Below are 15,980 nucleotides of genomic sequence, written 5' to 3'. Positions count from 1 at the left end.
AGTGGTAGCACTTTTAAGTATTAATGAGTTTTATAAGTAAACCTTCAATCAGATTATATTTTAGTGTTTAAAGTAGATTTTTTTGGTGAAGTTTTTAGTTAACACTGAATTTTATGCTCCTATTTTGCAGATGTTCTGAAGTTAATAAATATAAGCTTTATCCTTGGATTCATCAGTTTAGCAATAACCGGAGGTCAGCGGATCAGATTCGACCCATCTTTTTCCCTGATGTTGATCCCCACAGTCTTCCTCCCGGTTCTAACTTTTCGATGACAGCAGGAGATTTTCAGGAGATTTACTCAGAATGCAGTAAGTCCAAGACAAGCATTTAAACGGTCTGGTCCTTTGCTCTAAATTTAATGAGCCAATTTTATACTAAGGCAAAGTTTCGGTCATTCACTCTGATAGTAGAATGTAAGGTATACTTCAGTGACAATTTAGGATATTCAAAGACATATGTAAGGTAATGATGGGAAATATAAAGAAGGGTAAGATTCCACAATTCAGAAATGTAGACTCTGTTGGGTCTATTAATATAAGATGACATGTAAACAAATTTCATTGAGTAATGAGTACAGTAAAGATAAAAGTAGATGAGTGTGGGAAAGAAGTTCTTTGTAGAGAGAAGGCTGTGACTTCAAGAATAGGGAGAGAGAGGTAGTACAAAGAGATGAATGAATAAGGTCATCGGAGATGGTGACACAGCCTGACTGGAAGGAAAAGAGAGGTTGGTTTGGGAGTTTAATGGCGGATGTGGCTAGAAAAGTAGGTTGGTTCCAGATTGTGGAAGACCTTTATACTCAGGTTATGAAGTTTGGACTTCACCTGGGCAAACTGTCGAAGTTGGAGCCAGCATTAGAGAAAAGGAGACGGTAATGGAGAGAGGGGCAAGGGGAAGTGGATTGGCAGTAAAAGCAAGAGGAAAAGTAGAATGCTGAGAGGTCGGTAAGGTCATTAATTCAACAGGTACTTTTCTGAGCACCTGCTAAGTCCCAGGTGTGTTGTAGGCATTGGAAAGAGAGCAGTGAGCAAAGCACAGTCCCTGTACAGGGGTTTCTATTCTGATAGGGAGTGAGGGGCAGTGACATGAACATTGTGAGGAAGAATACTAAGGCAGGGTGACAAGGATATAGAGTGGCGGGGGAGGGGCTGCTGTTCATCGAGTTCTCAGGGAAGTCCTTTCCAAGCCAAACTTTAAAAAAATGTTGAGCAGAGACCCTCGAAAAAGTGAAGAGGCAACCCATTAGATACTTGGGGGGGAATGTTGCAGAGAGAAAGAATGGCGAGAGAAGGAGGATTCGCGGTGGGGAGGGCGCTTGTTCTGCTCAAGGAAGAGCGAGAGGCCACTCGGGCTGGGGTGTGGTGGGCAGTGGGCACCGCGGTGGGAGGCCAGGTTGGGGAGGGTTTGATTGTACTCAGAGAGGTGGGAAGCCATTAGAGGGATCGAGGTAGGTTTTTGCCGCTTTTTCCCTGAACCCTGACATTGGGAAAACCTGTACTTTGAAGGTGGAAAGAGTGAGATGGAAGATGTTGGGTGCTGGGGATAGAGAGCGAGGGCTCAGAATAGCGCTGAAATAATGGGAAACATCAGTTAGGCGAGTCCAGGGGACGTTGTTCTGCAGCAGGATTTGGGAGAGCAGATGGTGACACAGGCCTCCTCGGTTGGATGCGTGCCTTTGTCGTGCCAGCATTTGTACGGAGGCCTGCCTTAGTTCAGCCTCTGTCCCTGTCCTGGGCCACAGCCTCCAAGGACACTGCTGTCCAGGGGGTTCACTTGGCTACCTGGCCCCCCTTTTACACCGGCCAGTATCCGGAGCACTGGCGGGTAGTTTGAGTATTTTGATGCCATTCATTTCTTACTTGGCAACAAGTGCCTACAGTCTTTCTGAAACTTGCCAGAATTGATGGTTAACATTGGCTTAAATCACAGTTTAAAGTTCAAATAACTATTTATCTTAATTCATTTGAAATGAAGGGTAGACATTGAGTAGATGATAAAACTCTTACGAGTACCTTTTGGTAAAGATACTAGTAATATAGGCTATCAAAAATGGTTTCCAAGCTGATCATCAAATTCTTCCTTTTTGTAAAAAAACTTTTTTAATGTTTATTTATTTTTGAGAGAGAGAGCGAGCATGAGCGAGAGAGAGGGAGAGGGGCACAGAATCCGAAGCAGGCTCCAGGCTCCAGGCTCCAGGCTCCAAGCTGCCAGCACAGAGCCCGATGCGGGGCTCAAATCTGAGAACTGTGAGATCATGACCTGAGCTGAAGTCAGACGCTTAACTGACTGAGCCACCCAGGCACCCCGACTATCAAATTCTTAATAAAAACTTTTATGAATTGCAAAGTATCTCATAAATGATTGTTTGGTTACCGTAATTACACAGTTGATTGGAAGAGTTTAGCTTCTGTATTCCTCCAGTTAAATTAAATATTCATAGTCTCTTAAGACATAGCTGGTACATTTATGGAATTAATTAAAAGAGAAGGCAGAATAACATAATTAAATGTAGTAACTTGGTTTTCCTTCACTAGATACCTGGGACTGCATTGCTACCTGTTTCTTCATAGACACAGCTCACAATGTAATCGATTATATTGACACAATATGGAAAATACTCAAGCCAGGTGGAATTTGGATAAATCTAGGTAAGTTCCTCAGTATTTATTAGAATCTCATACAGTTATCTGAGTACTTAGAGCAATTCTCTGTTTGGTAATTTCACAGTAACCGATGTTCACAAAGGTTATAGTTAGTTAAATTGTACAGTATCCTTTAGATACTATCCTAGTCAGTCATGCAGTTCCTCTGAAAGCAGTGGAAACCCCAGAAGTTGTGTATTCTCCTAGGTCATTCTCACAGCAGTCCTCATTTCAGAGAGTACAGTTATTACCCTGATAATCCTTCTCTCATCATCCCCACCCTCCCCTCCAGTGACAGCAATCTGTCAAGAAGGAAGTGCTCTTTTTCTCTTTTAAATGAGACATTTGAAAGAAAGCCCTTAAACCGCCCCCCCCCCCCAACTTTCTCCGAGGTACAAATACATAGTGGGAAAAGAGTAGATACGGTGATTTTCAGGACTGCCTTGAGTTTAAGAGAGAATATCATTTCATTTATGCAAAAACCTTTTTACTGCATCCTACCACTAGGTGATGAATATTCCCATCCAGCATCTAGAGGAAGTTACCAGTTTTATCTTCCTCCTTTAAAATAAAGGGAGAATAATAATACCAAGGTAAATATACTTGTGTTTTTTAGTTAGATGTATAATCCATGTTAAGAAAGACATAATGGCTAGGGGCGCCTGTGGGCTCAGTCGGTTCGGCGTCCGACTCCTCATTTCAGCTCAGTTCATGATCTTACAGTTTGTGGGACTAAGCTGTGTGCTGACAGTGGGGAGCCTGCTTGGGATTCTCTCTCACTCCCTCTGTCTCTGTCCCTCCCCTGTTCCTGCTCTCTCTCTCTCTCTCTCTCTCTCTCAAAATAAGTAAATAAACTTAAAAAAAAAAATAGACGTAATGACTAGAATATAAAGATTTTCAAGATGAGGGTTATTACGTAACATAAGAGGACAGATACACCTTGTTTGAATCCATGGCCTTCAGGATTGGTCTAGTTTTGTTGTTGGTTCTGTCGTGTGCTCTCTTTTAAAAAAAAAAAAAAATTTTTTTTTTTTTAACATTTACTCATTTTTTGAGAGACAGAGACAGAGTGTGAGTGGGGGAGGGACAGAGAGAAAGGGAGACATCAAATCTGAAGCAGGCTCCAAGCTCCAAGCTGTCTGCACAGAGTCTGATGTGGGTCTCGAACTCATGGACCATGAGATCGTGACCTGAGCTGAAGTCGGACACTTAACTGATTGAGCCACCCAGGCACCTCTGTGCTCTCTTTTTAGTGATTGGACCCAGGCACCTCTGTGCTCTCTTTTTAGTGATTGGACTTGACCACAGATTTTCCCATTAGGACGAAGACTAGAGGCAGTATTAGGTCTTTTCAAATTTCTCTTTAGAATTTCATGGGGGCAAATGAGAGTAGTTGTAAAATGTAACCATCATATGAAGCAATTATCTCAAACCTTAGATCCTCTTTAAAAGTAGTCACTTCTTTAAAGCAGATTTCTTTAAAAATTTCCCAAGAAATGATTGAACTGTAATACAGTTGACCCTTGAACAATGTGGGCATTAGAGGGATGCTGATCCCTTGCACAATAAAAAATCTGCATATAACTTTTGACTCCCCAGAAACTTAACTACTAATGCCTGTTGACCAGAAGCCTACTGATAACATAGTTAACACATATTTTGTATATTACGTGTATTATATATTGTATTCTTACAGTAAAGGAAGCTAGAGGAAAGAAAATGTTATTAAGAAAATTATAAGGAAGGTGGGGTCTGTGGGTGGCTCAGGTGGTTAAGCGTCTGACTTCGGCTCAGGTCATCATCTAGCAGTTAGTGAGTTCTAGTCCCGCATCGGGCTCTGTGCTGACAGCTCAGAGCCTGGAACCTGCTTCAGATGCTGTGTCTCCCTCTTTCTCTGCCTCTCCCCTTTTTATGCTCACTCTCTCTCTCTCTCTCTCTCTCAAAAATAAATAAAAAAATATTTAAAAAGTTAAAAAAAATTATGAGGAAGAAAAAATACACTGAGTACATTAAGTTTCACTGGCATGTATTTATCAACACAAAACGTGTGTAAGTGGATCGGTGCGGCTCACACCTGTGATTTTCAAGGGTCAGATGTATTACCTACTGGATATTTGCTCACTGGGGGTTAGACGGTGTGTGAGCCACTTGTAAATACATTATTAAATCTGAAAACAGCCCTATGTTGAAATGGTATGTCTGCTGTCTTACAGTTGAAGAAACTGAGTCTTGCTTTTAAGTAACTAGCCGTGGGATCCTTGGGGTCCTTGGGGTCCTGGAGCTTATATATGGCAGAGACAGGCTCACAGCCCACATCCAGTACCTCGAATGCCTAACCAGCTAGCCCTCCGGCTCACCCTGGGTCAGTTTGTGACTTAGCAGTAGCAGTCATGTTATGTAATTAATACTTTTGAACCCAATTACTGAGACATGGTAAGGATTTGTGTATTTCCAAAGCATTGGGTTAAGTTTCACAGAAACCACTTTTCTGTTTGAACTTTTAATTTGTTTATTAATATTGTATTAAGTTATATAATAAGAATAATTGTTTACAAGTGCCGGGAATAAATAAAATTGGCCCTGCCTAAGCATACTGTTTGATAAGAATGGATGTGCTGGGCTCTATTGTGATCTGTCCCAGGCACCAGAGGGAATAGGGCACATTGGTTAGTGGGAGGTCAATGAGGAGATCTTCTACTCTTCTTACCAGAGTTTCAAAACGATTCTGAGAATTCTCAGAAGTAGTGGAGTACTCAGAGTAGTGGAGAAGCATAGTCCTTAAAAATACTTGTTCGGAAGGTTAGTATTTTCCAAGTAAAATTCTTTTAATGTATAAGCTGAGGGGCGCCTGGGTGGCTCAGTCGGTTGGCGGCCAACTTCGCCTCAGGTCATGATTTCACAGTCCGTGAGTTCAAGCCCCATGTCAGGGGCTTGACAGCTTGAGGCTGGAGCCTGCTTCAGATTCTGTGTCCCACCCGCCCTCTGCCCCAACCCCACTTGTGCTCTGTCTCGCTCTCTCAAAAAGAATTGTTAAAAAAACATTAAATGTATAAGCTGAAGAATTGTAAAAATAATAATTATGTCAGGGTGCCTGAGTGGCTCAGTCAGTTGAGTGACTCTTGATTCCGGCTCCGGTCTCGATCACAGGGTTGTGGAATCCATTGAGCCCCATGTCAGGCTCTGCGGCCAGCATCGAGCCTGCTTAAGATTCTCTCTCTCTCCCTCTGCCCTTCACCACCCCCCCCCCCCCCCGGTTGTGCGCTGTCTCTAAAAAATGAATTGAAAGATAAAAATAAAAATTGGCTCGGTGAATATACCAGTAATACTGTTGTGCTCCAGGTATCTGTGCAGAACAGTGTTGTTCGCTTCTTAGGCCACGTGCTCGTGTTTTACTAAGCGTAACTCTTACTGCTGCTTCTCCTATTCTTTCATCTCTCTGGTCCACATACCTCTGTTATGTGCCACGCCATTCGGTACCAACTTGGGTTCTTCGGAATCGAAGAGAACCCCATGTCTTTTTCAGTCCGTCATCTGCACAGATTTCCCCCACCCGGAAAACTGTGTGTCCTCCTTAGCCCTCTTCTTCCTCACCATCGGCACCTAGTCCACAAGTTGTGTCTCCTAAAGCTTCCTAATAGGTCTTGAACCTCTTTCTATCTCAGGGTTTCTCAGTGGCAGCGCCCTTGATATTTGGGTCAAGATCATTCTTCATTTGGACGGGCGGAGAGGGAGGGCTGTCCTATACAGTGCAGGGGGGCGGAGAGGGAGGGCTGTCCTATACAGTGCAGGGGGGTGGGGGGGTGGGTTGTGCTGTACTCCGCAGGGGGGCGGAGAGGGAGGGCTGTCCTATACAGCGCAGGGGGGCGGAGAGGGAGGGCTGTCCTATACAGCGCAGGGGGGCGGAGAGGGAGGGCTGTCCTATACAGCGCAGGGGGGCGGAGAGGGAGGGCTGTCCTATACAGCGCAGGGGGGCGGAGAGGGAGGGCTGTCCTATACAGTGCCGAGTGTTCCTGGCTTCTGCTTACTCAGCTGCTGTGACACGTCCTCAGTTGTGACGACAGAAATGCAAAATCACCCTAGTTGAGAAGCGCTGCCCCAGTCCCCTGCTAGTTGAGGGCTCAGGCCCTCATCATTGCTTGCCTGGGTTCCGCAGCAGTTCCCGGAGTGTCCCCCACGTCCAGGTTGTCTCCAGCCTCGTGCCTCTTCTGGTTCTCTGGGCGACCCCTGGAGTGATCTTCCCCGCAAGCCAATCTCTTGCTGTCCCACTCCTCACGTAGAATTCCAGCTTTCTGGATGACCTAACCTCTTCAGGATTGTGCATAGTGCCCTTTGTGATCTTTGCTGTGTCTTGTGTCTTAGCTTCATTTTTTTTTTTTTTTTTTTTTTTTTTTTTTTTTTTTTACCTCCCCAGCCTTGACCTCAAGTGCCAGCCCTCTGACTAGGAAGCCTTTTCTGTTTTCCCTCTGTTCTCACGTTGGCTCTTTGCTGTGTGCGCTCAACACTCAGCTCAGGTGATCCTTCAAGATGGAGTAAATTTTTGTTGTCTTCCTCTTTTATGTTCTCACAGAATCTGTGAGCATTTAACACAGCGTCGTGTTGCCACCTGGGTTTCTGTTTTCCCCGTTGGTCTCTGAGCTCAGGGAGGGCCAGAAGCTGTGCTTGCTGTTTGACCTCCCTCAGAGCCCGACAGTTCGTGGCAGTTTAGTGACTGTTCTGTGTGTGAGTATATTGTTTCAGTATTTGAAAGCGGAAACAAAGTAATGGTAGAAGACCGGCTGCCAGGAGACATGACAAAGTGGCATTTATATGGGTAAATTTGTAACATTCCCATGGTTTTGGCTTCAGTCGTGTGGGCCTGGAAAATTAATTTTACGTATAAGCCGAGAGCGTATCAGCCCCTGGGGGGTGATTTCACACTCACCATGCTGCCCTAGACCAGAACATTCATATGGAAGGAGTGCTGGGTGCATAACTAAAAAGCTACATTGGAAGTTAAATTATAACAAAGATATTGTGTACATTCTATGAAATCAGAGTTGGGAATATGGTTAATTTGTAAACTGCTTTAAGGGGGATTTGAAGTTCTCTGATCTTCCTCAGGTGAGGGAAAGCTAGTGAGCTTTTTAAGGGAACTGTTTACATGTGTCCTTGGGGAAACCTTTTGTTCAGTTTTTCATGCTGACCAGTGCTCCCTAAACGCATGATGGGTAATGTATTTTAAACCGTGTGCACGGGTGTGCATATGTCTGCACTGACACTTAGGTCCAGCACTGGAGGGCAGGCGATTAGTGAAGTGAATCTAAACTTCATCTGGAAGAATAAACAGGTGAAAGTTCTCAAAAGAAAGACCCACGGTCTTTTCCTTCCTACTGAGATAAACCCATTTCTTCCTAAACACTTCTGACACATCTGGACACCAAATGAGGTGTTTTCCTCCACAATAAGGGATTCTCTTGGACACCAGCTGGGTGTCCTCCAGTTTAAGTACTTCCTATGTTGTCTTCCTGGAGATAGTGTAAGATACCATGGGTTAAGGGTTTAGCCTCCAAGACCCCCGCCCCCACCCCTCCACACACTCAAATGCTAGTCACAAACTGTCCCCTGTGCTTCTGACCAGCTGTTGGTCTATAGGCTGTAGATTGGAGGTTCTCTGCCAGAGACCAATATGTATATTTTCTATTATCTTACAAGCACCAAAGGAGAACTTTATAAAGTGTAATGAGAGATGAGTCCTATATTTTAAAGCATTATAAAGCTTGATATTTTATAAACGTGGGAAACTTCCTATAAAAGGTGGGTATTTGACCCATTGCCTCCTTTACTCACTGAGACTTTGTTACAGTGATTATAAAAATAGAAAAAAGTCTAAAACAATGACAGAGAATGGCAGGGATGTCATTAAGGGACAACAATGTAACAGTTTTTCAGAAGATACGGTAGGTGGATAAGTTTTGCAAAAACCAACCAATAAATAAACAAAAAACAAAACACCAATGTGAACAGAGCTGGTTGACCTGGGATAACCCTGGAAAATGACTATCTGTGTGGAAGATCTGGTATGATCCTGGAACACGAGTGGCCATATGGGGAAAAACGGGAATTGAAGGTCAGCGCATAGGGACCAGTTCATCCCTATGTAACCAAGTAACCAAGATGCCTCCCTTATGCCCATTCCAGTCCATGCTCAGGCAGAGACCAGAAATTTAATTTACTGGAAAAAGTGACTGGAAAAGAAGAAAATTTAGGAAGACGTGACCTAGTAGAGAGTAAGCGTGAGACACAGGACAGAAAAGAAGGAGATTGATTAAAAGTGCGTGACTAGCACCCACCCTCGCCCACAGTACCTCCCTCCTTTCCTGCCTATAAAACTTTCTGTTGAGGTTTGAGTGCCAGCTCTTTTGTTCTGGGCAATTGCAAACCATGTTTCTGTAAGTGGGCATGTCAACAAAGCTACCACAAGCTTTCTTCTAGTTAATGTATAGGATATCTTTTTCTAGATCTTAAGTCCTTTCTTTGTTTCAGAAATGTCTTATAAACAGCACACTTACATTTTGTTACCCAATCTGACTGTCTCTGTCTTTTAACTGGAACTTTTAGAACCTTAAAAATACAAATGGTTTAAATTAACTTGTCCCAGATTTGGCAGGTGGGTGCCCCCTTCTCCTGTGTCCTTTGGACATATCCCTTTTGATATGTTCCTCCTTTGTGGAAAAGCCAGGCATTCTAAGCACATGTTGTACTTTCTCTGCCAGGCCCTGAGATAAGCCATTTTACCCCCAAAGATTCCTGGTTCTTTTTAATAGAGAACGGTATGTAGAAATGCTACATTAATTATATTTGTAGACGTCCGAAATCTGCCCAGAGATATTTGTCGAATTACTATCTGTAATAGACTGTAAAAAATACAAAACTATAGGGGCGCCTAGGTGGCTCAGTTGGGTAAGTGTCCAACTTTTGATTTTGGCTCAGGTCATATCTCATGGTCTGTGGGATTGATCCCCACCTTGGGCTTTACTCTGACTTTGCAGAGCCTGCATGGGATTCTCTCTCCCCCTTCTCTCTAACCCTCCCCTCCTTTCTCTCAAAATAAGTAAATAAACTTTAAAAAAATTAAACACAACTGTAGTAGTTATCTTTAGGTGGTAAAATTACAGATGCTTACCTGTACATTCACTGCTACGCTGGGCATCATTGTGAAACTGAAAACATGTTCCTTTACTCATGTAGCTTGCAATTTGGTTAAAAAAGGCACTGATTACATGAAAAATAATCAGTGAGCAATGCAACACTACATAAAATGAGTTTTACAGTGTGGTGTATTGAGAGAGTGAGCAGTAGGGCTGGGAACTTGGAGGGATTATACTAAAACTTGATTCCAGCAAGGTTTTGGAGCATGGTTAAAGCTTGAGTTGGAAAGTTGGAGCTCTCTAAGTGGGACACAGCATGAGTAGAGGTACCATATGACCTGAGGGTGTAAGAATCATTGGAGTGGGTTCATTTAGATACAATAAAACAATATTGTTGGAGGCTCTTAAAATAATGGCGCAGACACATCATACACTTTAGAGCAGGACAGACTACAGTGCTCTGTGTGTTTATAAAAAGGCTTCCAAGGGTTCAGATGGTCTAGGACACAAGCAGGTACTCAGTAAATGGTAGCTCCGGTCATTTTTATTAGTACTAATGAAACTAACAGGAAGTTAAGCTTGACAGAATAGTTTGATAGGGAACCGTTGTTGTCTTCTGAAAAAGAGTAATAACATACATGTTCGTCGTCATTTTTTTAGTGTTTTATGTAAGGTTAAAAAGAGGAGCGGAAGAAAAACATTTTAAGTCTTAGTAAGTATGTTCCACAGAGTGATGAGCCGTTTGGGAGGAGAAACCGTCCTGTTATTCTTATTTCCTGTGATTAGCACATTGTGTGAGGCTTAGGGGTGGTGAGTTGGACCTGGGATCTATAGTTAACCCAATGAACTGGTAAAAAAACAAAAAAAAAAAAAAACAAAAAAACCCAAGATTGTTTAGTTTAGTCCTGAAGCGTAACTGTTGAATGGTAGCGTTGCCTGGACGAGGCTGATGCATTGGGCAAAATGTGAGAGGTTGAAAGATTGAAGAATCTGGTTTGAATCAGATGATAGTTCCTTGGACATGTGGAATGAGAGGACAGTAAAAGGAGAATGTCATTTTAAAAAGTTGGGATTGCTGTCATTTGCTCAGTGCCTTCTCTACACTGGGTGTACTGGATGTTACCCGTTAGATGGAGCGAGCCAGTGGCTTGCCCACAGGCACACAAGTAGTAAGTGTTGGAGCTGGGATATGAGCTGAGCACTTCAAAAAGCCAGCCCCAGTGTCACCTCCTCCTTCCAGAAAGCCTTGCCTAGAACCTCCCATCGTACCCACACTGTCTCTCACCCAGCCTAGCTGGAGGACCCTTGTGTTTTCATGGGACGTCCAGTTTGTGGCTGCCGTTGGGCATTTACTTAAGGCATTATAATTACAGTGTACCTTTGGAAGTTAGGGACCTGGCATTCCCTGATGCAGTTGCTCCTTCCGTAACAGGTGTAAGCGCCATGATGTGGAGAATCACTGGGAAGCCCTGGTATACCAGAGGGACTCACTCCCCGGGAGTGCAGCCCCCGCACTCGAATGTCAGCTACTGGGCCAAAGTCTCAGGGGTCTGGACACGTGCCCTTGGCAGACGTAAACGTTCTTTACGTCTCCTTTTTATGTTCCGTCTACTGCCCAACTTCTTTTATTTTTTAATTTTTTTTTTTTTTTTTTTTTTTTTTTTTACGTTTATTTTTGAGACAGAGAGAGACAGAGCATGAACGGGGGAGGGACAGACAGAGAGGGAGACACAGAATCGGAAGCAGGCTCCAGGCTCTGAGCCATCAGCCCAGAGCCTGACGCGGGGCTCGAACTCACAGTCTGTGAGATCATGACCTGAGCTGAAGTCAGACGCTTAACCGACCGAGCCACCCAGGCGCCCCTCTACTGCCCAACTTCTAATTCAGCTTGGAGTTGTATCTAACACAGCAACTGGTGCATGTTTATATTTAAGTAATTCATTCATGATATCTTTAAACCATAGGTCCTCTGCTGTACCACTTTGAAAATTTGGCAAACGAACTTTCCATAGAATTGAGCTATGAAGATATAAAAAACGTTGTTCTGCAGTATGGATTCCAGGTGGAGGTAAGGCTGGAATGAAGTACGGCCACGGTTTCACTTCCAAAGCTTTAATCTTAGGACAGTTACAGGCTTTCACCTCTTCACCTGTGTTTTCATCCCTGAAGTGAAAATAATACGCACTCAGCTTTTAGAATGATAAAGATTTGGCATAATGTATGTGTAAGGAGAAAACTATAATCCTCAATGTGATCAGTCACCTTTCCGTAGTACGTGGTAGCTGCCCATGGTCATGGCGTCAGCTCCTGTAGACTCACAGATACCAAGTACGCTAGGGTCTGGACAAGCAGAGGTGGGGGGACAGGGGGTATCGTTCACCGTATGTACTTTTGTAGTCTTCGTTTCTTATGTGGGATTGTAAGACTTTATGATACTTTGACTTATGTTTTAATTGTGTGTTTTTTTAAAAGTATTTCATTGATTTTAAAAATCAACAACAGATTCATTCTTCAAAATAAGGAGAAGTTGGGGTGCTTGGGTGGATCAGTCGGTTAAGTGTCTGACTCTTGATCTCATGGTCATGGGATCGTAGGGCTCCACACTGGGCATGGAGCCTGCTTAAGATTCTCTCTTTTCCTCTCCTGCCTCTCCCCCACTTGTTCTGTCTGTCTGTCTGTCTCTCTCAAAAAAAAAAAAAAAGAAGAGAGAAAGAAGAGTAACGTATCAGTGATGTAGAGCTCAAGCTCTGGAGTTGGACTGCCTGAGTTGGAATCCCAGTTCTCCCACTTACTGGTGGCATGACCTTGAGCAGTCTGTTCTTTGTAAAGTTAGGATTACTAATAATGCCAGTATTGGGGTATCTGTATGTACTAAATGAGTTAATATGAGCTCCCGTCACTCACAAGCACTCAGGATCTGTGTCATCGTCATGCTCATCACCATTCTGGTTGTTGTTTGCATTCCAGGTTGAAAAGGAATCTGTCTTGTCAACATATACTGTGAATGACCTCTCCATGATGAAATACTACTATGAATGTGTCTTGTTTGTGGTCCGTAAACCACAGTAACGTTCTCAAGTGGTATCAGCAGGAAAAAAGCTTCATAAGAGCAAATGCTGAAATAAACAACTCAAAGTCAACTATCCCATCGACAGGACACAACCTCAAATCAGTGGTGCCTTCTTATTCCTAACAAAATTTAGAAATAGCGTCTATTTTCTTAATACGTCTATTGCTTTTTCAGAAATATACTATGCTGTGCATATTTGTACTACAAAAGTAAAAAAAGGAGGAAATGTCTTCAAGTATACTTTTTCCTTGAAGCCCAGAATTGTCTTTCAGTAGAAAAACCCATCTCCAGTGGTCTTCATGAAGCTGTCTATTGCCAAGTCCGCCATGTTCATGACTACTAGTATTGAAGCCCCCCCAAGTCTTTCTGTTCTGTGTGCATTGCACATGGTACTTTTAGAAGAGTCTGAGGATCCTCTCTCACATTCAGCATCTGGAATTGGGACTTCTGTTTGCTTTGGACCGAAGCGATCCCTACAGAAAATGTGCGCCCTTTTATCATTCGGATTATTTTTTTGCCAGCTCAGCTGAACTTGGGCATCAGACGTTTCATTTTTATGAAATGCTAAATTTAATAAGATCACAGGCCGGTAAAATGCATTCAAGTAACTGAGAAAGTGGTCTTTTGGGCACACTGACCTGAACATTATTTGAAAGCATACTCATCATGAATCGCTCTGAAATGTAGAAGGTCTCAGCACTCTTAAGTGAGGCACAAAAGCCTTTATTAAAGGTACTGCTAGGAAAATGGGGAAATAAGAATAAAATCTGCCCATTGGAAATGTCTGATTTTAAACTAGAAGTGAATACAGTCTGTCAGTGAGATGTTTACAATAATGTCTTTTCTTTAAATTACCTGGATTACAAAAGCACGCACTTTTTTTCGTTAAAAAATCAGATACGAGTAAAACTGTCATGACGGTATTACCGTGGGGAAATTCTGAATACGAAATTCAGGGATAAATTACTGCCCGTGGTCTGTCTTCAGTATTGTCAGCAGCAGCCGTGAATGTAATTTCAGATAACGCCAGTTTTGTTCCCTGATAGCTGGAGTTAAAAGAATATATGCTGCTTTAAATTTCTACCTCTAGCAGAATCTTTATTGGAGAGAGTTTTCCTTTGTATTTTTTTATGTTTATTGTTTTGTTTCCAGTAGCTTGGAAAGCGGAAATGACTATTAACCTTTTCTTGGAAAAAGGAAGTACTCGCGTTGAATATTTTCACAGGTGATTATGATGGCGTTAAATGACCTCTGTGGCAATTTGAATTAGATAGACTTAATCTCAATAATGTGCTGTAGGATTCACGTCATGTTTTAATCGGAAAACCTCCTGGTGAATCTTTAGACCTCTTTTTGTCAGTTGGGCTGGGGGAGTCGACACAGTCTGGCATGTTACCGTTGGGAGCTTTTCTGTGTGCAGTAAGGGAGCTCTTGTTCCTGGAAAGGACTCCAGGAAAGCTATTTGACTTGCTAAATTATGGAAGCCTGTAGCCTGTTGAGTTTAAAAAAAAAAAAAAGGAACAAAACACAACTATTTCTCTTTGTTGCCCCATCCCCATACTTGGCAGATGTCCAGTTAATTAGAATTCTCATTAACTACCACCTGAATGAATTTGAAATTAATTTTTAGGGGAAACCGCCCCCAAATTTTTGTTTATTTGTTTGAGAAAGAAAAAAGCTAAAAGGATCCTAAGTATTTAAAAAATGCATTGAAAGGAAAGGAATGCATGCTATTTTTGAGTAATGTAGAAAGGCCTTTTATTCACTGACTAGTATTCACTTTTTTACTTGTATCCGAACACATGATCTTGTTTTTCTCATAGAGGCAAAAATGTGTTGACAGCAATGGGTTGGCTTTATTACTTAAAAGTTTTGGCTATCAGGTTTTATTCTTTAATAATGTTACTTACATTTCTAAATCAGAGCTTCATTTTAGTTGATTCTGAAATCAATTATTTCATTTGTTTTTAATCTCTCATATCATGACTACTGTTTTTCAAATGTTCTGCACAAATTTGCATCACTTGTTTTTTCCTACTGCTTTTGTAGTTAATATATTCTAAACTTGAAAATTGTGTCAATCGGTAATAGAAGTGTCACTGGAGGATTTAATTTTATATTATATGTAGTCCTAGCTACTAAAGTGTGTAAGCCTTAAAGTTTTGTGTTCTTTTTCCTTGCATTAGCCCTATACACGGATGTTTCCATTCATTGCCATAAAGCAGGAGGAGATAGGTCATTGTGCTTGCTTTCCAACCCTCTCCCCCCTCCCCCCCTTTCCATATTCCGAAGTAGTGCAGGTTAGGGTCTGTTAATCAAGTGAGCAAGACGGGAAATGTGAAGTATAAAGAGGAGCTGTATAAATCACAGTATAAAATTATGAAGTTTGGGAACTGTAAGATGTACTGTATTTATATGTAATTCTCATTCTAAAAGTTGCCACAAAGGCTGAATTGGAAGCTTCATGTCTGCATGAAATTTCCTATATTTTTAACGTGTATGATGGACTTAATTTTTCTTGAATATTAAAGTCTGCCAATTGCTACGAAACCGCATTTGCTTGGTTGTTTCCATCTAGGTTAGTAGTAACTGTAGATGTAGGCATTTTAATTAATCGAATGCATGCTTTTGAATCTTTAGATGAGCCTATTCTTGTATGCTTCTAGAAAGTCAATAGTAAGAGCACTTGGTCTTAGAGTATGTTAGGCTTCATACTGATTAATCTTGATCTTTGGTTTTGTTAAATAATAGACAAATAACCATAAAGAAAACCAGTACCAGAGAGTTCCAGGACCAGCCATTAGTTGGATAAGCACTGGGCATGGCACTTAAATACTCTGGGTTTGTTTTCCTGAACTTGTTTGTGATCTCAGGCACAGCGCTTGCAGTGTGTTTCCTCATCTGTAAGAGAAGACTGACACCACCGACTTCAGGGGGTTTTGATAAAGTCACGCGCGGCTGTGTGCAGTCTTCTGTGTGAACATGTGAAAGCACCTGGTAGACAATGCAGTTTCAATCTGTGCTGACGCTGTACAGTGATACAAAAAGGTGAAGATTAGTAACGGGACATCAGTTTTAATAATGCTATGGCGGAAAAAAGTTTCAGTGGAATCCTGGGGCTGGGGGGAGACCAAGAGGAC

At 42.3% G+C, this 15,980-nt stretch overlaps 1 protein-coding gene across 2 annotated transcripts in view; it reads left to right on the top strand.

The window, feature by feature from the left end:
• The window catches only part of CARNMT1 (carnosine N-methyltransferase 1), a 43,282-nt gene extending 27,892 nt beyond the window's left edge, over positions 1-15,390 (top strand). For both annotated transcript variants that reach the window (XM_060610042.3, XM_060610043.3), the window contains 4 exons: positions 131-309; positions 2,536-2,649; positions 11,735-11,838; positions 12,738-15,390. In XM_060610042.3, coding sequence (XP_060466025.1) covers positions 131-309; positions 2,536-2,649; positions 11,735-11,838; positions 12,738-12,839 — 499 coding nt within the window. In that variant the 3' untranslated portion in view covers positions 12,840-15,390. The remainder of the gene's footprint in view (positions 1-130; positions 310-2,535; positions 2,650-11,734; positions 11,839-12,737) is intronic.
• Positions 15,391-15,980: the final 590 nt, after the last annotated feature.

This window comes from Panthera onca, chromosome D4 (genome assembly GCF_046562875.1).
Source record: "Panthera onca isolate mPanOnc1 chromosome D4, mPanOnc1 haplotype 2, whole genome shotgun sequence".
Classification (NCBI taxonomy): domain Eukaryota; kingdom Metazoa; phylum Chordata; class Mammalia; order Carnivora; family Felidae; genus Panthera; species Panthera onca.
This window is presented reverse-complemented; position numbering and strand designations above follow the sequence as displayed.